The 23,344-nt window shown below is 38.3% G+C and overlaps 1 protein-coding gene across 1 annotated transcript; it reads right to left on the reverse strand.

Moving 5' to 3' along the window:
* Window positions 1-1,552: 1,552 nt before the first annotated feature.
* On the reverse strand, window positions 1,553-17,702 carry lman1 (lectin, mannose-binding, 1). The gene is made up of 13 exons (XM_035391749.1): window positions 17,421-17,702; window positions 15,213-15,367; window positions 14,536-14,643; window positions 14,248-14,309; window positions 13,057-13,156; window positions 11,537-11,660; window positions 11,319-11,377; window positions 11,032-11,164; window positions 10,429-10,622; window positions 10,034-10,104; window positions 5,413-5,566; window positions 4,406-4,527; window positions 1,553-3,849 (listed from the first exon to the last, which is right to left on the reverse strand). The coding sequence occupies exons 1-13, from the start codon at window positions 17,626-17,628 to the stop codon at window positions 3,813-3,815; spliced, it is 1,527 nt and encodes a 508-aa protein (XP_035247640.1). The 5' UTR covers window positions 17,629-17,702; the 3' UTR covers window positions 1,553-3,812.
* Window positions 17,703-23,344: the final 5,642 nt, after the last annotated feature.

Here is a 23,344-nt window from a genome sequence, read left to right on the forward strand (position 1 = left end):
AGCAGCGATAATCATATTGCACGCAGCCTATTAACAGTGGATCAGAGGTAAATAAATAATTGGCTTATAAATAAACTGATAAAGAATCGGCTTTTTAAAAAACCCGATGAAGATGCTGTCACAATTGTGCCGAGTTAACTAATCATATTTAAAAAAGACTTTTTAATCCTCCGTTGGGTCCTACTGCAGATTATATCTTGTATCTGCCATGATTACTTTTCGGGAACTCGGCTGCTGCAAAGCTCCTTCCTACCATTGAACAGTATGAAGTATGAAAAACAAACATCCAACCAACCTGCTGTTCCGCTCGTATGACAAGGGACGTGGGAGTGACAGATGTGCTGGCATTTCCCCCTGCCTCTCTGTGTAATCCTCTCGTTTGAGGAGAGTGAACGTGAGTGTGAGATGGGAAGAGAGATTTATTGAGAGATTAAAACACAACAGGCTTTAATTTTACTAATGGGAGGGCTTTGGCTTTGGGTGGGGTTCTAAGACCGGCTCTGAATGTGACAGAAATCCACACAGCAACCGTGGAGACAGTAAGAATGATGTCACGTCACGCCTCGTACCGTAAGACTTGCTAGATGTAGATCTGTCAAGGGCATATTAGTCTCCTCCAGGGCCATTTTTAAATGGTCACTTCAGGAAGTTAGCCAAGGCAACCCACCAAGGCCAAGGCAATCTTGAGCTGGGATTCTTACCTCATTTTCTGCTGTTCAATTGTAGTACTACAGACACTCAATAAATTTTGCTTGTGCCCAGAATGACTTTCTCATGGATTGTCTTGTGTGAAAAACTTGCATGTGTAATCTGACTGAACATATTTAGGTTTTCATATAAACATTTGAAATCTCAGGCCAAAAACTGGAACAAGACAGCTATCATTGGAAATTTTGAGAACAAGTAGTTCTGAAATTCTCATGTTTACATTTGAATATATTAAGGATCATATTCTGAAACCAGTTATAGGATATAGTTTTTGGGCCAATTCTGGTGGTTCGTGTGACAATTTTAAATTGGGTTGGGCATATATTTGAAAAAAGACTTCAAAGCTATTCTTTTGAAGAAGCATAACTGCAAAGATAATAAGCAAGAAATATAGCTTCAAGCAGGAATTACAGTCCAAGCACTCAATGTAATGAAGCCACTGAATACACTGTTGGTCTAATTCAGGCCCCACAGACTGGCAGTGCATTCAGTGGCTTAATCATGACATTGACCGCTTGTCTCAAATCTGTCTCAAAGCCATTGTTTGACACTGGATGTCATTCTTAGGCATCTTAAAATGTTAGGGCAAAAGACAGGAACTGGTTTTGAAGTAACCATAATTTACATATTACAGCACTCCCATGCGAAGCTCATTATCATAAGCCACATTGGGGAGCTTTTTTGAAAGGAAGATAGGGATGCAACACTGAATATATGGGGAAATATATTTTGCATAGCATTTATGTATATAGAATTGCATGATGTGTCTTGATTTGAACAGGGGGAAAGCACAGATGGTTAAAAAAGGGTTAAAAAGCGACAAAAATGACAGAGGCACAATATATAAAATCACCCAGGAAAAGATTCATTTATTTATTTAAGTTTATTTCAACTTAAAGTTCTGCCCCCAAATGTGCCGCATTTATAAAGGGTAGCCAAAACATAAGCAAGGTGCCATTTATAATGTCACAGATCTCACTGAAAATAGATTTGGTAAGACGTAATGGCAGTATATATTCAACTAACCTTTCTGTAAGAGCTTGAAAAACGTAAAACATTATAAAGCAAATGTGTTGTTTCACCAGTGAAATACTTGACAGAAGCAAACCTTCTCTCAAAGACAAAATTCGCAAGATGAAAGACACCAGCATAGCTGTAACATACAGTAAAATGGTAACATGATTATTTTACTGCTGATAAACTGTTTGGCAAAAGGGCCAATTCCATTAAAAAACTTTTTTTGGATGTTTATAAATTTTTTAAAAATCTTTACCATATCTTATGTATAATCTTTGTTTTCTTAATTCCAAACGTCTGATTTATGTCATAAATACAACAACTATTTAAAATCCAGAGGCATTCTGCCTATACTAAAAGCAAAAGGAATCGTAAATTGGAAGAATGTTTATTGCCACAGCTTTCTGCATAATACTGAACATATTTACTGAACTTGAAATTAAGCTGTAGTTGTTCTCTCTGGGTCACAAACGTCGAGAGGTAGAGCTGCAATCTCATGACCCCCTAGCTGCTTCTCCACAGATCTTGAAAAATGAAAGCCAAAGCAGATTTTTTGCGTGATTTCATGGCCTCCGAGATTTCCAGTGCTTGCCACGAGCCCAAGTTGGGCCATATGGCTTAGCCAATGGGGTTAAAACCTGGGCTATAGGGGCCATCCATGGGAGGCTACAAATGCAAGATATCTGGCCTTCGGCTAGCGGTTGGCGGTTTTCTGTTGGCCAGCTTTCTCAGGTTACTGCTGCACTAGTTCCCACAGACAACCGGGCGTGGTCAGTGTGAGGCACGCCTCTCCTTTGATTGGCGGCAGCTCTGCTGTATTCGGTGTGACCTGGGGAGTTATAAATAGTCACTGACTTGCTGGTGATGGTATGGAAAAGAGCACAGCTTCGACCGCAGTGCTGTGTGTGTGTGTGTGTGTGTGTGTGTGTGTGTGCAGACAACACAGACGTGACTCTCCAGGCACATTTGGTGATGACAAATTGAGAAGAGAAGAAAGGGAAGTTAAATTTGAAAAAAAATAAATAGATTAAATAATCATGCAGAAGCGTTCTACAGACACCTCGCAGCAAAAAAAAAAAAATGCCTTTTGTATAGTGTGGATAAGTGTCGATTGGTCTGTACACCCCTCTTATTTTATTCAACTGTGCTTTACATTTCAGCCACATTACTGCAGTTGCCATGCATTTTGACATATGGCATTACATACAGTCCAGAATATTATGTCCTTCTCCCATTTGAATGACCCAATTCTGTTTGAAAACTTAAAGATAAATTTCAAAAGTCTGTCATCAATTCTGCAATTACAGAAAAGTAGTAATATGCCGAAAACAAGATGTAAACCTGTATTTGACCACCATCTGCCCTTAATTTGAACTTACTAATACATGTTTTGCAAGTTAAGCAAACACTTGAACACAATTGCAAGTCAAGGTTGGATTTGTTGTAAGGACAAATGATGAATGAGTCTAGGCCACTGAGCAACTCCTTAGTTGGAAGGGGCTTACTTAAAGATGAAAGATTTGCAGAAAAGGTAAAGCCAATATAATAACAAAAAAAGAAAACAAAGTAAACAGATCTGTCTCACATAAACACCTAGCTATGTTGCAGTTTCTTTTTATAATAATCACTTGATGATTAAAAAATCAGATTTTGGTGGATTAAAATACTAAAAAAATACATTTGAGAGTTCCATCTTTACAATGATTCAGCATTAATACTACATAATACCACAGTTTCCAAAGCTGCCAGGACAATGACTGACATGGTTTAATTGAGACACCTTTTCATGACCCTGCCTGAAATCCAAATATTATTGGCTTAATACAAGAGAAGGATATTTTACATCATTTTGGAATATTTGACCAACAATTTCACAAAAGCCTAATCAAAGCAAATATTCATTCACAATCTGTACATCTAGGATCAAATTAAAAATCTGAAAAAAAAAAAAAACAAACAAACTCAAGACTTGTTTTCAAGTACAATAATTTACAATTTTGAAACAGACCAGAAATTAACAAAACAAGATTTTACAAATTACCTCATTTACAAATTTTGTTATACCTTCCACTTGGGAGCAGTTTTCATCAAAAGAACTTTTTTGCTGCTGCTTCTTGTTGACTTCTAAAAATATGTGGGATAGAGAGTCAGTTAAATACATTTATATGCACAGTAATCCACAAAAATAACTTTTACACCACATTGGCCATTTAGAAGCAATATAGTTAGCATTTACTTGATATCATATACATGACCATCACCATCCTAAGCCAAGGTCTGTCCTATCCCATGGTACCCTGACTGGTATGTCCCCACATGCCAGAGGTGAAAGAAGATGTTTTAGCCAAGTTCTACAGTTTCTGTCTTGAGTCTTTATGCCCAAATTGTATGCCCTTTCACTTCGCTCCTCTTTAAAACTCATTCATGAATTCCTAATTTCCTTCAATTTATGTTGTCATGTGAATTTGACTATTTTTACAGTGACTACCAGTTCATTAACCAAAAGCATCCTCCTCAGTGCATTGTGAAAGCATACTGTATATACACAGGGTACAAGAGCACTACAAAAATCTACTGATTATGGGAGTAGTCAACATAATAGTGTCACAGTAATGCGTTAGAGATGAATGAATACGAGTAAAGCACCCACACCTATGGGTTTGCAGTGCACGACACCCACCTGTACATCATGTAGCCGATGAATAAGACTGACTGTACTGCAGCGAAGATCAGGAAATGGGGAGTGGACAGACAGGCTGGCATGGGGGGCGGGTCAGGGCATTTCACCTTTTCACCTGGACCCTGAACACAAATCACCAGGCAGACATCAGAAACACAATAATACCTGTGGACTCAGGTACGGAAGACAACGGGTAGGCGAGGACAGCTGAATAACTGAACACAACTTTCAGATCAAATTTGCCTCCTGTTCACTCAACTAACAATGAGCTAAGATTGAGAATCCAAGTAAATTATGTTGTGTGAATAGGATGCTTAAGAGGCCATGTGTAAAATGCAGGAAATCAGATGTACTGTAATACAGAGACTAAACCTCCATGGCCTAAACAGCTTTCAAACAGAAATGGAAAAACATTAGTAATCTGGCTTTCCGTCTGCTGTTAATGCAACCCTTTGGGTGCAGTCTGTGACAGTTGTTTGTCATCGTTAAAGGGCAAGTTCACCCTGTGAGTGAACAGTAGAGGGACACACACGGTATCCACGACAACCATAACCACGGCTTACAGCAGGGGTCGGCATCCCTGGTCCTGGGGAGCCGGTGGCTCTGCAGGTTTTCATTGGTACTGGTGCATTTAAGAAATCAGAGAAGTTGATGACATAGTTAACTTCACCTGGTCTTGAGTCTGAACTGGGTGCTGATTTTAAGGTGAAAACAAAAGCCAGCAGAGCTTGTGGCTCTTCAGGACCACGGTTGCAGACCCCAGACTTACAGGGTACAAAAAATAATGATGACTAGCTGTGAGAGAAATGGAGGATAACTTTCAGAGTAACATTTCGTTCTTCTTAACAAGTTGACTTTTGTCTGTAGGGGAATTTAGTGTAAATGTACACAAATATATAAAGTCTATCAGTAAAACATGGAAATATGCTGTATCAGAAGGCTACAGTGTACTGGGCTGAATATGCTAATGTGTGCACTGGACAGGTTTTTAGTAGTGAGCCCCTCACCACATCGCGCTGGACTAGGTGCTCAACGCTTCTCTTGACCACATGCAGGTGCTCCTTGATGTCGTTGAAGTGCTGAACAGAATCATAGGCCCCGGCAGCGTTCCCCTGCTGCTGGACAGAGGCCACTTGTCTCAATGTTTCAGAGAATGAATCCCTGAAATTGAAAAATAAAAATAAAAAAGCATAATAATTAATCATTTAAACAAGTAAACTTTGAAAAGAAACATCATCAAGAAATGGAATATTGTTTTATGACACAAGGGGGCTGTGACCTTTACCTCCATATCCCCCAATGTAGTCACTGACAAAAAAACCTTTTTATGTCTTTATACAAACAAAATTTGACTCTTCTGGTTGCCTGGGCAAACCACGTTAACCTTCCTAAAAAAATGGCACTTATTTTTAGAATCAGAATTAATTCCGTTTCTTAGGGAAACAGGCTTAAATAGCAAGTCTAGTTATGTAGGGTACCCCCAAACGGAACGGTGAGTTCCACTGACACCAGACTTTATCCCTTTTAAACCCTTGAGACGTTTTTCAAGAACACAGTGCACACCACTTAACAGGATTAAAGAGTGAGACCAGGGTGGGCTTTTCCAGCCAATAACACCAACTTATTTTTCCTGCATTGCTATTGTAAGACACTTCAGATGAATGGCTAAAGCATACTCAAACATGGAGCACAGCTCACGCTGGGCCCATTACAAAGGGCAAATCAAAAATGTCAAATGACGCACCCTAAAAATCTGAGGCTCGATGGCACCGTGAAATCATAAGACAGAACTGTAAGTGATATTTGTCTGTAACTTAAAATGTCAAGATTGCAGGATAGCACACCAAGTTGTTCTTTGGCTTAGACTTCGCCAAAGATTGACAAGTGGGCAGAACCACCGGGATTAACCAAAGACAAGCAGCTCCGTTGCAATGCGGACCCACATGCGCTCATCTTGGAATACTGGAAATGATGGCTCACCACTAGTGGATGAAGAAGGAAAGACAATTTAACCCAATAATCAGGGCGTTCTATTTATAATCTTTACATCACGTTTGTATCTGATTATATTCTGATCCTTTCATACCCAAGGGGTCAAAGCATGTATTATTTTTCAGGAAGAAATAACGCAAAATAAAACGACTGCATTCATTGGGAATGACTGAAATGTATCGATTCTCCAGACATTTTCCTCAACGTGCTTTTTTTAACCGATACCACTCATACCACTGCAGTGTCATGTAAACTCACCTCTATATTTGTACAGAAGATTACATAAACATACTCCTCGTGCACTGTGATTATTAATCCCATCTAGTAATGCATTAATCATAGTGATTTTGATCAATTTGAATTACTGTATACAATAATCTAGAGAATCCTGAATTGTTTCAGTTGTGCCATCTGTTCAAGAAAACATGTACCGATGTGTAAATATTTAAAACCTATTTGAAACTACTTTCAAATTAAGTACACTATATAATATTGACAATCACAGTAAAGACATTGTAAAAGAAAATGGTTATAAAGTGTTTTAATAAAATGGGTGCTAAAAAATGCATGTAATTGTTTGGAGATTGTCCTGGACGCTTAGCATTTTTGTTAGTGTTTCGTGATTAAACCACATCCCTACCTTACAATGAGTTTTTAAAATGAGAAGAAAGAAGCAATCTTCCGTTTAACATAAAAGTGTGATTTTCCCTGAAGAAAAAATGGCCAGCTGCACTAAGAACAGAAAAAAAGGATCAGATTATAAAGTCAAATTGTAATTTTAAAATCTCAAGAAGAGACACTTATCAAAGAAACACTGCCCAAAAAAATGCACAATCAAAACAATGTACAAGTCTATGGGATGCATGCTAGTCCCACAGTAGTAGTAAGCCAGGGAGAAAGATTCAACCCTTTTAATAAAAAGCACATCTTGAAATTAAGATCATGTTTCAGATTAAATTTCAATTTCTTAGACCGTAATTACTACAGGCAGGAGACTAACCCCCTCCCCCAATCACCTTTAGAAATCCAAGATGATTAAAATAAAATGAAAAGACTTGGGACAAATGAAACCCATTGGAAGGATATAGTACCAATTCCTTGGGTTAAGTGCAATAACAAGACAGCAATCAGACGTGGCCCATGTTCTCCTGCATACGTAGGGTATATTTACAACCTGGGCTGTAATCCTTTACGGATTCAGAGCCCTTATGATGCTGCTGTTCTTGCCTGCTGCACAGTCACTGTGTAACTCCAAGAGCATGTATTCCTAGAGATGTGTGCAAGACCTAAATACAATCTATCTGTTTTCACCAGAGGAAACAAATGACCAAATCAGAAATAAATCTCCTTTAAAAAACTAAGTGAACATTTATTAAAACATGCGTATAATCTTCATCCAAGAGAAATAACTCATTTGAGCTTAAGCCTGCTTAAGCTCTTAAGGAACCAAGATGTGATGATAAATTATATGATTTTTAAAATATTGGTTATTTTTGGGTATTTTTTATATATATGGTGGTCAACACAATTTGTGTGCCAATAACCTATAAGGATAACAGTGCCAACGATCTTTACCAGGTGTATTACCAACCTAATGCCTTATGCTTGTGGATATACTGTTTCCACAAAACAAATTCCAATTAGATTGCTAATGCTAAATCAGGGATCAATTATGGAGCAGATGTTTGCTTAATTATAATGGTCTCAGCTTTTAGCGTGATGCAATCAAGTGAAATTATTACTACAGTATCATGGGTTCACATGCCTTTTTAATCCCTCATGCATTTATATTTACACATGCAAAAAGAGGTGAATAAGTTCAAATAAAAATTAATCTCTTTACATTACATTTATTTGGCAGACGCTTTTATCCAAAGTGACGTACAAAAAGGCATTTCATGGTCACGGACAACTACAAAACACAGGTTCAATAAGATACGATACTCATTTTGTACAGCTATTTCTAGCCAAGAGCACAGTTCAGTTCACACAGTGAACACTATTTTGACCTAACTTATGCCAAGCCAAACTCTTTATGGATTTGATGTATATAAATGGAATGTCCTTTTGGGAAAACATAGGTACTATTTGTGTCAGGGCATGTGATATTAGTCACAAAATAAAGAATTTGACCTGATGTCCACTACATGAGGTCTCGAATATCAAGGAAGTCCTTGAATCTAAAGCAAGGCCTCAGGATCCGTCTTAGTGCAGCATTCAAGAATAATGCAGCATTAACCATGTCATTTAAAATCCTTTTATAGGTTCCTCATACATGTCCAGTGTCATCTCCTTAAAAGACAAAGTTCAACATGCTACAGTAAAGCGCGATATCAGGTTCCACAGACCATCCGTGGATTCAAATCAGATATTTCAGACTGACCAAAAGCCTGTTTTATATAAATTTTAAAATGCACATGGTGAATTTCATGTACAGTACTATGCAATTAATGGGTGAAGGCACATACATCACCACCATTTTAGATGCTTCACAATGGCAGTTCAAAAACAGTCAGGTAGATTTCACAGGTGTATAGAGACAAGATAGCTCAGTGAATCCATCTCAAATATGTGCAAATATCATAAAGTACCAGGTAAAATGTACAAACAATATGACAAAAACACAGAATGCAACCTTAATAGTTGGTTTAAGATATTATTGTGATCAAAATCAATATAATAATTCCTAACTTCAAGGTATATTTTGGGATCTAATCTCCCATCTGATTTGTTTAGTTACAACAAAACACATCACTAACTTCCTTCAAAATAGCTCTGACAAATGAACAAAGAAAAATATGTTATTGTCAACTGGTACCAAATATTTCACATTTTAAGCAGGCTTAACCAAGAAGCATGACAAGATCTTAATTTCAATTGCCGGATCAAACAGAGCTCACACCATGCAGACAGTTAATGCTTGATTCTTAATCTGTATTATTCAAAAATCTTAGGAAAAACTGCAAAGATATCAAATGGAAAGATACACTCTACAATATACACATTGATGTGTAGTGTAAACAAAATGGAAAAGAATGCTTAGAATGTAGGCCAAAAATAATTTTTTTTCCAAATATGACCCTTAAATATTCTACATCAGTTCACAATATCAATGTGTTTAAATGTGATCTCTTAAATACTATATACATTTTTCGACATGCATATATGTTATGGAAGACTTATTACCATGAACTGCCATAATAAAATAGACCTGTGAAGCACTGACTATCTAGCTCTTCAAGTGCTTATTCTCATCCTACGAGCAATCCTGTCAGCAAACAATGACAAATATGAAATATGCTTTTGGGAAGAGATCATAGGGGGTAAGACGTGGCCATCCCACCCGGGGGTTGCCAGGGCAATGGCAAGCCACTGGTATTAGGAATCAAGATGTTGGGGGGATTTAACAAGGGTGACAAAATTGAAAAAGCATAATATAAAAATATATCAGGGAAGATTATTCTGCTGGAACACCTCGATAAACAGAATATTCCATGAAAATGAAAAGATTCATATTTGAGATGTATATATTTACTACCCTGCGCATAAACTGCTTTGTTGTTTTGGAGTTTGAAATGGCAGACACGTGAGAAAAGGGCACACAACAAAACAACTGGGTGTGATTTGGGTTCTCACCTCAGCTCATTCAGATTCTTCAACACCTCCTGCTGCGTAGCAATTACGGTGTCCAATTCAAGACTGGGTGCCTAGAAACATGTAAAAGTTAGTTATTATTATTATTATTAATAATAATAATAATAATAATAATAATAGATCAATTATATATATAGCACTTTTCACACAATGGTTTGCAATGCACAATGCTGCATGCACAAGCATTTGCAATTACAAAATGAAAATAAAAAAAAAATAAAAAATGAAACATAAATGGAAAAATAATAACAGAAACAACACAATGACAACACGTTATATTGGTCAACATGAGACTTTATATGGCAGTAGTGCCATTTCAGACTTTATTCTACGGATTATTCTTTGAGGCCTTGTCACAGAGGCACCTGAGCCCATACCTGTGCCTGTGCAGGCGGAGTTTGAGCCTGCTGCTTGGCGATCTCCTCCGTCACCACGGAGACGTAGCGCCGCTGCTCGTCCAGGATCATGGCCAGCTGCCGGTGGAGCTGCTTGATCTCCAGGTGGATCCGGTTCTGCCCCTCAAACACCTGCCGGATCTCTCGGTCGTTCACCGTCTCATAAATGTCATTCACTGCACGGAGAAACCATCAGAAAACAAAATCATTCACACTCGCATACAGGCAAGCAATCAGAGTGGACAAATACTGAAAGATTTGGCATTATATGTAGTGGTGGAGGCTTTTCTGTAACTTCCTGTTAAATATACACTTCCTGAAATTGTCTGATACTGGAAAAACATGATTTGCACTGAATGGATGATTTGACTGGAAATTCAAATGAAAAGGTGATCTCTGACTTTTGCACAGTTCTGTATTCATCTATCAAAAATACATTTTCTTAGAACGTTTTAAAAACGATAAAATGTGAGAAAATCAAAAATATTACAAGATATTAAATAATACCAAACATTAAAAAGAATAGGAAGAATAAAAAAAGTAAAAACTACACTAGTATTATAGTGCCTGTGATAATTAACATACATGGTTCTCCCTGCACATCAGGATGCTCCTTCTGAAAATCCTCTTTCTTTTTGTCCAGATCCTGTTGGAAGTTCTCAAACTCTTCCCGATACTTGTCCTTGTCCTCTTCTGGAATTTCAGCTTCAACCGGGTCCTTCAAAGCACAAAAAGTGTAATATTTTAAGCACGGTACATGTGTACCTTAAAACTCTCGCCAGCTCTAATATTAACTGACTTAACTGCCTTCAGTGGTGAATATAATCTGCAAGTTTACAATCAGCAGGAAAATATCAAGGAGGATTAGATACCTGCTGTTGTCCAGGCTCTGTTAGTCTGAAGAGCAAGAATGAGAGCACGTCATGATCATCTATGAAATAAGAAAGCATAAAACAATAGTAAACAAACAACGTTGCAAAAGGTCTCATTAAGGCAGTTGAGCTGGTTATTTCAGTGAGACTAAGCATTAACCTCCATCAAACACGTTCTTTTTAACCCAGGGTCATGACACGCAAAGTGGGCGACTGACCTGCTAGGCCTCCAGTGGCAGCAGAGATGCCGAAGAATCCTTCCTCAGGTATGACCATGTTGTCCACTTTTGCACAGAATTCAAAGTCATCTCTGTCCGGGGTGAAGCCATTATTGATCATAACCTAAAGGTTGAAGAAAACATCTGCAATGTCAAACCTGGTCCTTTTCTTTTCTTGATAAATGTTTTGATTCATTTTCAACCGTGCAAAACCACAATGAATTTTGACGCACTCAGATAGTTGAGGTGGGGGTTACAGTGGGTGGGAGGGGGAGAGGGGAAGGCGGGTCTGACTATTTTGCATAATGTAGTACATTAGCAAAGAATAATCCTGTCCTTTGATGGACTGGTGTGGAATATGACCCTACTGTTGTGCCGATTACTTCAGCTTCATGAACATCTAAACAAAAACTCTAAATTGGCGACAGAAGTTTGCTTGCTGAAAAAAAAACTGACATGCATGAGCCCACTGTATACGTACAAAACTTCATGTCATCCTTAATTGGGTAATTAAATATAGCACAAGTCTGATTCTGCAGCTTTCAGTGTGTATGTGGGGCTAGTAAAGTTATGGTAATTGTTTAGAATTTAGCAACTGGAAGAAGACATAGTGATACTATAGACAAGGACTCTTTACCTGGACAACTTCTCAGGGACTAGCCAGAAATAAGGAATGCTGGATCTCAGAGCAAGACGCTGTTTAATGAACCAGAAAGACTGAGGTTTTGACATCTACGTGGCATCCTCAGAGTCAACAAAGAAAATACAAGGACCACACCCAGAGGAGTATAAATACACTCCCATTAATTACACAAAGTAAGGTGTGCATGTGTAAAGACTAACTTCTTGCAGCATATACCATGCTGAGAATAATTATTGTAACAAGTGACATATTCATTTTTACATCGAAAGGGGTAGAGAGAGAGATGGGGAAAAAAACAAAAATTTAAATAATGAAAAACAAAATGTAGAGTCAATACAGGCTGGACACAAACTTAAAATTACAAAAAGCATGAAAGATTGAGAGACTAATTTAGCCCATTAGGTTCCACACTGTGGAGAGTGTGTATCCAAAATGATATCTCCGCCTCTGGATGACACAGTTACTCTTTCAATACTGCACAAGTTTAAAGATGAAACAGAACAATGATTGGCTTCTGCATAATGCCACGCGATTGCATAGTCCATATTTATATTGTGGGTTGCGGACTTGTGATCAGCAATTCTGAGTTTAATGGCCCTCTGAGTCTCACCAAAGTAAATTTCAGAGCATATACATTTCAACATGTGTATTACATGGTAGTACTGCAATTAATTGATATTTCAGGAGTCCTCTATAATTTGACTGTCCTGGTTGTTGAACGAGTCATCTTTTATTTAGCTGGCTTGAAGTGCACTGGGCATCTCCCGTTTTACAGAAGACAGTGACTCTTTCGTCCTGACTGCAGTGCTTATTCCTCCACATATATACATACATACATACATACATGTACATATCGTGTTTAAGAAACAAATCTTACCGTCAATGACTTCTTATAGTATGTCATTTTGGCCCGGACAGGATAGGGTTTGTTTCGGAAGTCCCTTAAACATGTTCCCAAGGCTTGGGTTGTACCATCACTGCAGGAAGGAGCAAGATTTTTTAAAAATCAATAAATAAAAATCAGCACAGCTTACCAACTCAAATAGGAAGAAGCTGCCCTTTCTTTAACATCTCAAAAATATTATATCAGAGTTTCAAATATTATTTTATGCATCCATAAACAATTCCTAACTGAAGAAAACATTTTATCACAGAAGGAGCAGAGTTACTGCTGCAGTTGTGTGGAGCTAAATAATTGAACAATGAAAATAAAGCACTGTTTGCACACTAAAAAAAAATCAGATTCTGAGCAGAAAAGAATTCATAATTCAGTGACACTGATCATAGATAGACCTTGAAATGTTTGCTTTAGTCTTTTTCTATTCAATTTATTAACTTGAGCACTATCTGCACATGGGCTGATAAATAAGTTTTGCAAGACCTTGGTGCCTTATGTTTTGTAGTGCGCAGATATGCACAATGAAAAGAAAGATACTAACACAAATTTATTCAATTCATACCAAACTGATTTGAAAATGACACAAAGTAAAAACTTTAGGTAAACATAAATTGGATTGCATAAACAAACCAGGTAAAACTATACATGTCTTGGACCATAAACTCCTTTACCACAAGTGTGCAATATCTGAAGGTGATATGCATAAGTACTGAGATCTATGTACCCAGGTGTCCCTTTGTGTCTCCTATTATATCCAAAATGTCTAAATTGTGCCAGTTGGGCTAGTTCTAAATTTTTGGCAATTGAAAATACTGCAGTGAACCTGTAGTATCCCCATTCATGTTTCACAGCAGACATATATAGAAATTAATAAGCAAGCTTGGAGGAAGATGAGAACCAATTTTTAAACTAAAGAAAAAACCTCCCCCAAGGACACCGTGACCTCAGCGTTTGGGAAATAATCTACTAAACAATGCAAGGCCCATGAACAGTACTTCTTCTAGTAACAACAAAACGAGTGTGACCTTCACACTTTAGCATAAGATAAGAAACAGAGCACAGGGTTACACACAAGTGGAAACACACTCCAATTTGAGGCTTTTCTTGGCAAAATCAGAAAAGAACATCAAAAACTTTTCAATTAAGGTGATGTTACCATTAAATGCTTACTTTTGGTGGTCATAAACAAGGTTTCCATTGTTTCCAACAATCAAGATTGCAGGATTATTTTTCTGGAATAAAAAATAAAATTAAAAAGAAATACATTAATTGTCATAACCAATTTATTTCTACAATGGGTAATATTTCATCACCAAGGTACTTGCTGTTTTTAAAAAAAAAAAATAGATTTCACTAATGAAGAATTGGTTCAAGCCAAAAAATATTTAATACACCGAACTTTTATTTGATGTGACATGCATTTATTTATTTATACACAACAGTGCATTTTGCACTAACCTTTCCATCATTGTCGAAAGAGTCGAAAAATATTCCAACACCATTCCAAGAATCTGCTGCACCATAGACTGGGCCTTCCAGGCCTTGCCCTGATGTGAACCAGATCGCCTGTTGGAGGACACGGATGTCAACTAGGGATGGGTAACGAATACTTGACTACTTAAGAGGACCGCTCAAGCTCAAATGTGTAGCAAATGTGGAAAAAATGAGCCCCCTTGATAAAAAATGCAAGTCGAGTTTCGTTGCTTATTTTTACACTGTAGCTTTAGCATTTAGTTGTTTTACGGCTAATAATGTTAGATTATAGTATTGCACAGTATAGGCAACAATGTGCAGGTTTAGTCCCATTCAGTTCTAGGGTGACATTTGTCAGAAATCTAATCAACTTGTTGAAAGTGTGAATCTGTGTAAATTTTGTGAAGCTAGCTAACTATTGAAACATGGACAATAGTATTAGACAACAGTAGGCTAAACAACCTGTGAGTAACAGTACAGAGCTTTTTTTTTTACAGTTAGTCATCAGTCCCCCACGCCCCCAGGCAGATTCCAAATGCAAATCAGTACTCAAGTACTTCACCAAATTCCCTCAGGTACTCAAACATTGACAATCTTGGCCCATCCCTAGCATCAAGCTAGGAGTTGAGACAGACAAGTGCAGACTAAAAGGGGTTCCTCACCAGTCCGTCTGCTCCCGTCCGGCCACGCCCAGACACGCGGAACGTCACCTCCGCTTCCCAGTTCTCAAAGTTCACGGTGTTCTTTGTCCACACAGAGCCCTTCTGGCTCCTGAGGGAGGGAGTGATGCGGATCTGATCTGCACTGGGAATGGCATCTGGAAAGTGAGAGTTTTTTTTAAATTTTTCTCTAAGTTTCAGCAAACTGCAAACCTGCTTGCTATATCAGCTTGCTCACTGTCAGACCGATTCAATATTTTAAATTAATTATCCCCCCCGGCTAGTTTGGTGAGATGTCCATTATTACTTTTTCTCCATCTTGTGCGTGCTGACCTTGTCTCTTTGGGGTGCAACATGTATTCCTTCCACAGCGGAAATGGTCATTTCCTGTTTGCCCCCTCTCTGTGCACTCTATATAATATACTATTGAAAGACTCTACTATACAATGCACAACACTGATCATTTTTCACTGTCCCCATGTATGCAGATAAGAAAGTAAGCAGCATTCAGGCAGATATGAACCCAATGCTGTTCAGGCAGGTTGACACAATTTCCTATCAGTGTGTGGTATCAAGATCCACAGTGCTGAGTCTACTCATTCTGCTGTTACAGCAACTAGCCAGCACTTGGTGCAGAACTGAGTATTGAAAGAAGTACGATTAAATGATTGAACTTGTTCTGACGTGCAGGGATTTTTTCCAAAATGATCTGTTGCTGTGAAACTTCCCGCAAAGGCTTTTTAGGTCTACAACCCATAAGAACAATTTACTATAAATGCTAGTAAGAAACTGTGTCCAAAGTGTATATCATGTTTTTGAAAAGTTCAAATGTTTAACCTACTTTAAACATTTGAATACAAAATATCAACGACTGCATTCCAGGGCAAAGGTGGCATACTGTATGACCCAATGCATTACAGCAGGGGTTTCAAAATGCTGTCTTAAAGGACCACAGCCTCTGCTGGCTTTTTTTCCCCCTTGCAAGCCAATTTAGGCCTGTGCAGACTCTACCCAATCAATGACTTAAATTAAGCACGGATGTGCAGAAGCACGTCGAAAACCAGCTGAGAGAGCAGACCTCCAGGATTTGAGTTTGAAATCCCTGCATTAAACACTTTCCACAACTACTACACATTACAGCCAAGAAAAGGGTGTGTTGCCCGGCCCCTATGCACTTTGCACTGCTGGTTGGAACTGATCTGAAACATTTGTGTAATATGGCTGATATTGTATCACCACTGAACAGACCGCTTCAACAGGTACAGACATTTACTAATGAGCATTCATACACTTGAAATCAATCACCTTCGCTAATGTATAAACTACATGTAGCAACAATAGTTCACTATTTGCCAGGATTGTCGCCCGAAGCATGAGATTTAATGTCTGGCCGATAACAAGTTAGGCCTACATATTAACTACATGCTTCCAGCCAAGTACAAACTCTAACGCAATTTGCATAAGAAGTAAAAAGACGTTGCATTTTAGAAGGTAAGTTAGCTACCTTAATTTAAATATCAAACATTAGCTAAACCACTTCCTTCCCTGTAATGAAACTAGGGTAACATTAGTTTGAATTGCAGGGAATGGCCGCTGATTAGTAGCCTATAAATAACCTGCAGAACTACTGACAGTCGTTAGTTTACAAAACAAATGAACACAGGCGACTTATCTATAAGGCTAACGTCAGTGAACGTGTTAACTAGTACTGTAAGAAAACTGAAGTTACTCAGATGTCAACCCAATACTGCTCGAGCTAACTAGACTTGATTGAATGTATAATCTCTGCAGTGATAGTCATTAGTCTGGCAACCAAACTGGATTATCCAGTTTTTCTCAATATGTATCTGATAAACAAATGTAGTGCTCCTGCAAAACAGTTTGCTGGGACAAGGTTGACGTTAGATATAGATTAGCTAACGTGAGTTACCTGACGTTATAGTCAAGTTCGAAAGCAAATGTAGCTACGTTAGCTATCTGAGTAGTGACATTTAGCTGGCTGGCTGGCTAGCTAGCTATCCATTTTAATAGATACACATGTGAGCAAACGATGACATGGCATGACACCTGGCAAGTGAAACAAAAAGGCTAGCTAGCAAACTAGCTCAAATCAACGAAGAACCGAAGATCAGTCAGTCCAACAATCGGATCGCTTTTATACGTCTGTAGGTAACAGACGTAACATTTAACTTGTTAGCTAAACTGACTTACTTCCAGTGTGTACCCAAAAAGGAATACTGCCGTCACTTTGGGTGAGATGCGGTCCTTTGAAACTGTATTTGTATTCAAAACGGCGATGGGGCGCTTCTCCTGCTGTGTCTATAACGCCCGTGGCGACATCACAATTAGCAGGATGAAGTACCAAAGTTAATATTACTAAACATAAAGCGGCACTCATCTGTTCTATGGACACCGCCATCTTTCAGGTTCTCTGCTGACGTAGCGTTGTGACAAGTGGATGTCGGGAACCCATGGATGGCCAACAGGGCGCTTTCTCATTGGCTAACGGACTGGTACAGCAGAGTAGCGGAAAGATGCACTGCGGTCGTGGAGCGAATATAGCGGTTCTGGACTGTCACGTGATAGGTAACGTTTTATAATTGAAAACAAATGAAACGAGAAACTATAAGAGGTTTCTTATTCAAACTATTCTGAAGACACATCAAACTGCAAAATAGACGTGCTATTTTGATGTAAGCTGTAGAATGAAATTCTTTGGTTGGATCATTTTATTTGATACTATTGCATGTATTGATTTATGGTATTTTTTTCTTCTTCTATTTTTCGTATGACATGCACCTGAAGCGCTAGATGCCCACCCCCCAAAACCACATATCTCAGCTAATCACATTGAATCATACCAGGGTGACATATTTATTTATTTATTTATTTATTTATTTATTTATTTATTTATTTATTTATTTATTTATTTATTTATGACATTACTTGGTAATGTCTGGCAATGGCACATTCCAGCGTTGCTAATAGACTCAGCTCCAGTGTGATGATGTCACAATGTTACGTACAGTCGACCTCACCACAGCCTTGACGGGCTATTCAGTTGCCTTGGGCAAAGGCAGAAGGATAGACAGGTAACCCAGTATAAAGAGCAACTGCAGATCTTGCTGTTCGGCTTCATTCAGCATCATGTCAGAAAGAGCACAAAAGTGTGTACCAGTAGTGTACTGCTGAACCGTGAGCCTGAGGCTATTAGCAGATGACAGTGTCCGTTGAGAGGAGCTGGGTTGGGCTGAGTCCGAGCTACAAGGTAATCAGTTAGCTGGAGGCCGGATGATGACCTGAGCTGGGAAAGTACTTAAGGCTTTCCTCTAATGTCAGAGGTGGTGGTTTTTGTGGACTACCAGAGGGCTCATACTGATGAATCCCTGAGGTTAACTGGTGGCAGAGAAAGGGAAGTCATTCATGTTGGTCCCATAAAAATGAAGAAGTGGTTCTGTCTGCCCATTAATGTGATTTTCCTCAGTGTCAGAAGTTATTATCCAGATACCCCTGTTTTCTAATCAGCACAATCATGTATTATCCAGATACCCCTGTTTTTTAATCAGCACAATCATGTAATATCCAGATACCTCTGTTTTCTAATCAGCACGATCATGTAATCATGCAGTTAGGGACTTAGTGTGAGAAGTTAATCAGTGCATGCAAAACAATAAAATCACGTTGTGTGGAGGAAGTGAAACATGGACACACAAACAATATCAATACCATTGACAGAGTAAAATAATATCCTGCAAGTACATTGCATGGCAATTGATTAAATTTATTTTACAAAAATTGCAACTTATCTTTTGACCGCAGGATGAAGATTACAACAGACTGGCACTTAAAGACACAAAACACATAAAAGGACAGCCTGAGACAGATCCAAGTGAGCACAAAACAGCTCCAAACAACTTAAGTAAAAAATAAAATAAAATAAAAAACATAAGGGAAAAGACAGCAGTGATAGGCGGCATGATTTAATTTATGATTTAAAAGAGGCAAATAATCTTACTGAAAATGTGGACACTCTCCTGCAAAACCTCTGCTTTGTTTCACACAGAAGTTCATATGTTAGGCTTGCTCAGACACGAGCAAGAGGAATACACTTATGCAGCTCATCAGGCGAATCAGAGATGCCATATTTACCATTGGGGGTCACTCGTACGAGCCGACTGAAACCCTCCCTTCTCTATAGGCCATTCTAATGGCAGTTGTGCTTTACCTTGTGAAGCTGCATTCCATAGTTGGCATAGTAATGTTCCACATTCAACACCAGACCCTGGAGCCACCTGTGCAAAAATCAGTGCCCTAACAGGATGAACCACCCAGTAGCCTCAGGAAAATGTACATTTTAAAAATAAGTATGTGGAAATTGGAGGGGCAATTCCAACATATACAGTAGTCAACTTTGCAAGGAGTATCATCACCGATTAACAATTTTCATAAAAAGAAAACCAAAGAGCTGTTCAAAATCCACAGACTTTAAATATCATGTTTTGTAAATTTTGTAATTTGGAAGGACAATCAAACCTGGGTAATTTGAGAAGCATTCTTTTTTCAGGTGTAGACGCCTTTAAACTTTCTATGTAATTACGGTTATGAACATATTTCAGGTGAAATTATTTTGTAGCTTTTCCATTTATTGGCACTTTATTCTTATACTCCCTTAATCATTACTTCTACTACTGCAGTATTACTACTACTGCAATTCAATAGAAATTGCATGTTGTGAATTTGAAATAAGCCAATACATTTACTGATGCAGACATTTACTTATCTCGCAGCATTTTTAAAATCAGCACAATTTATTTCATAATAAAATTACATATCAAAGAACATCAGAGAACAAAATATCTAATGGATACTATACCTTACCATGGAGATGTAGGCAATAATATAGACATGGTTGGAAGGCTACCTGTGTCTGTTTTGTTAAACTGTCCTTGGTTCTATTGCCTGTCTGCAATAAAAGTTGCCTTGGAAACAAAGCCCCCTGTGTTTTATGCCAGATTATCTGGCTTTCTACCTACGTGTAACCCTGTAATTGCAAGATAAATTAGAGTTTTTGTTAAACCACAAGATGGGGTTAATATGCTGTTGTAGAGCTGGTCAGCCAAATGGCAACTCACTGAATAGGGGTTGAAATTACATGATCCATGATGGCGTCTCTTTCAAGGGGAAGCCCCAAGACCCCAGCAGGTGGTGATGATCCCTCCGTCCCTCACTTTCCATATCTTCGTATGAAAAAAATGCTCTGCCATACAACAATGTCATAGTACAGCATTTGCGTTAAGCTCATTAAGTTAAACAACTTAGATACATTAGATACATTAGTTTCGATTTTTCAGCCTAATTGTATGCTTACCTATCAAAAAATGTAGTGAAAGTACTAGTTTCAGTACTTTCAATTTTAAATCTGCCATGTAAGCCAATGTATTTTAAGCTGTATTTTACTGGAGTAATTACAATGTCTGTGCACCAGCAGTGCCCTCATTTTAAATTAAAACTTCTATCCAAACCCATAATAATCATTGAAATGTCCATAATGCCATAACTACTGCAGCCCATTTTGAAAGTTTACAATTGTAACTGGCCTGGTGAATAAAAAGATATTTATTTTTCCATAAGATGTGCATCATACCCCTCTTATTGATGCCAATCTCTTGTTAATTCACATCATTAGCTTTGGTAAAGGAGGGAGCTGTAATTGAGGTTTCCCTCTTTTGTAGGGAGTTCATTAGGAAGTTAATTCTCACTGTCTGGAGGAAGCTCTCAATTTTCATCACAAAAGAAATGCAAATCATCCCTTTGGAAGGGGACAATGAGACCTGTAGGAAGCTAATAGAATATAAATACCACAACAAATTACCCGGCATAAATATTTGGCTAACCAATTATAGCCTGGTCTAAGAACAGTTAACATTAACATCCATGATGGATAACCAAGAGTGGGCAAATGTCTAAAGCAATAAAGTGCTACTTGTGTAGGCCTGTCTGCATTTGAAATGCTAAGAAGTTAAACTGGGTACATTTTTGTATTTTTTGTTAAAGCAGAGATGCTCTCATTATAGGGGCATTGAGAGTGCTGTTTTCACTTCCCAGTTTGACACAAGGGCTTAACTCATTGAGGATGTTTTATAGAGAGCATTCATGTTCTGCCACCGCAGGAACAAGCATTACCACAACAAAACAAGTACAAATAGCATCAGATTAGAGGACAACAGAGTGATTAGTCTCACAAGGGGTCCTGATATCCCATTGCCTGAAAAACTTTTGGCTATTTTTGCCACCTATGCAAAAGCCATATTTTGACACTTTATTTACATTATACTGCTAATTAATATGCACCAGCATTAGAATTGGTCTTTGATGTATGCTTGCTGATTTAAATTTATGCATGCATACTTGCTTTTAAGGTTTATATTTGTGGAGACACTGGATATTGCTGTACTGTATTACTTACTGCAACAAAGCCAATATGTTCACTGGTGCTCAGAGGGAAGATTCAAACATTACCAGAAAGTGGTTAAACATGGTTCTCTGTGCTTCTGTGAGGAGTGCAGTCTCATTGTGTGAGCAGACTAAAGGGCATTCATTTGAGAAACGGCCCTCTCTCATTATTTATAGACACACTAAACGAAGGTTCGAAACAATATAGAATGGGTTCCTTTCTTTTCCCCAGTGCTCAACATTTCTCTGACAGCCTTGTCCCCCCTTTTGAGATACCTGCACGTAAGCAAAAGATGGAAGAAAACAAAAGGCTATCCTCAACTTTCTTTTCCTCCTTTCTGTGAAACGGGCCCATTTTTGAAGCTTTTATTTGTGCAAAGCCTCTCATTAACTCCACTCATGCTGTCTTCCTCAGCTTGCCATTGCTTAAGTACCATGTTTTGTAAAAAAGCTACCAATTAGTCCCTCATCAGCTCCAATTAGAGGAGACAAAGCCTGTGTAAAGATAACTCGATGAGAGGGGGGCGGCACAACATAGTGTAATCACTTAAGAACCACTAGCCATTCAGCCTGGCCAGAAGCATCGGGCCCATTCACCTCTGGGCTCTTCTCTGGTCCCTTTTTCATGGGCGAGTTTTGTTGTGCTGGGAAGACAGGCCTCCCAGGAGTCTCATAAGGGGAACTATTCAGTGGCTACCTGTTTATAGCACATAAAGCACTCGGGACCTGACAATCCCATATTGTTCCCTCAATGCTTCCTTAAACTTAGGCCCCAACAAGAGCAAGCTTTCAGCAGTTTTCGGCAGAATAAGTTAGAGGGGTGGCTTTCCCCTCATTAAAATTGAATTTGCACTGTCCTGTAATTATGTGGGAGGGCAACAATGTATTTTTTTTTCAATGAAGGTTTTTTGGGGCAGTTAATTTGGTGCTTGTACTAAATGCCTTAAAAGCATTAATTAGGGCCCAGTGAAACCTTAATTTCCTCCATGGTGCTCCTCTCTATTTACTCCCTCCTGTTTCATCCAAGGTTGGATGAGCTTCTCAAATAAAATTACCTCATTAATGTCTTTATTCTGGCACAGTAACTCATTCATTCTCTGCCATTAAGCATTAATTTGACGCGGTCTGAGAGAGGGGGGTTGTTGCATTCACATTTTTTTAGTGGGCAGTTCTAAATAATGAGGAAGACAGGCAGTGAGATATAATTAGGAACAAGGAGCACTTCATCAAATATTTGAAATCTTTTAAGCCTGGCCCCTGTATACAGTCGATTAATTACTTCCAGATGGGATTTTGCCAAAATTTCTTGCCAGCGTTTTCCCCTCCCAGATTGTAAAAAAGACATGTTTTGTCCTTTCTTTCAAAGCACCTTTTAATCTAATGCAAATTATGACACTACTGAACCTCCAGCAGTGATGATGTCTTTTGAAAATAGTTTCATTGCAGGACAAATGACCAACATGTAAATAATGTTGTAGTGCGTAATGAACCAGCATCCCCCTAGGTTATAAATTGCAAAGCTGCAACACTGAGTTTTACAAATACCAATTTGATGGGATACAGTGACATTGAAATTGAGTGTAAATATAATTTGGGTCCAGTCTGAAAGGGGGGAAAAAAATCAAAATATTAAATAACAGATTGTCTGCATCCAAGAAATATATCAAGATGCAAACTTCTGT

Source organism: Anguilla anguilla, chromosome 14 (assembly GCF_013347855.1).
Source record: "Anguilla anguilla isolate fAngAng1 chromosome 14, fAngAng1.pri, whole genome shotgun sequence".
Classification (NCBI taxonomy): Eukaryota; Metazoa; Chordata; class Actinopteri; order Anguilliformes; family Anguillidae; genus Anguilla; species Anguilla anguilla.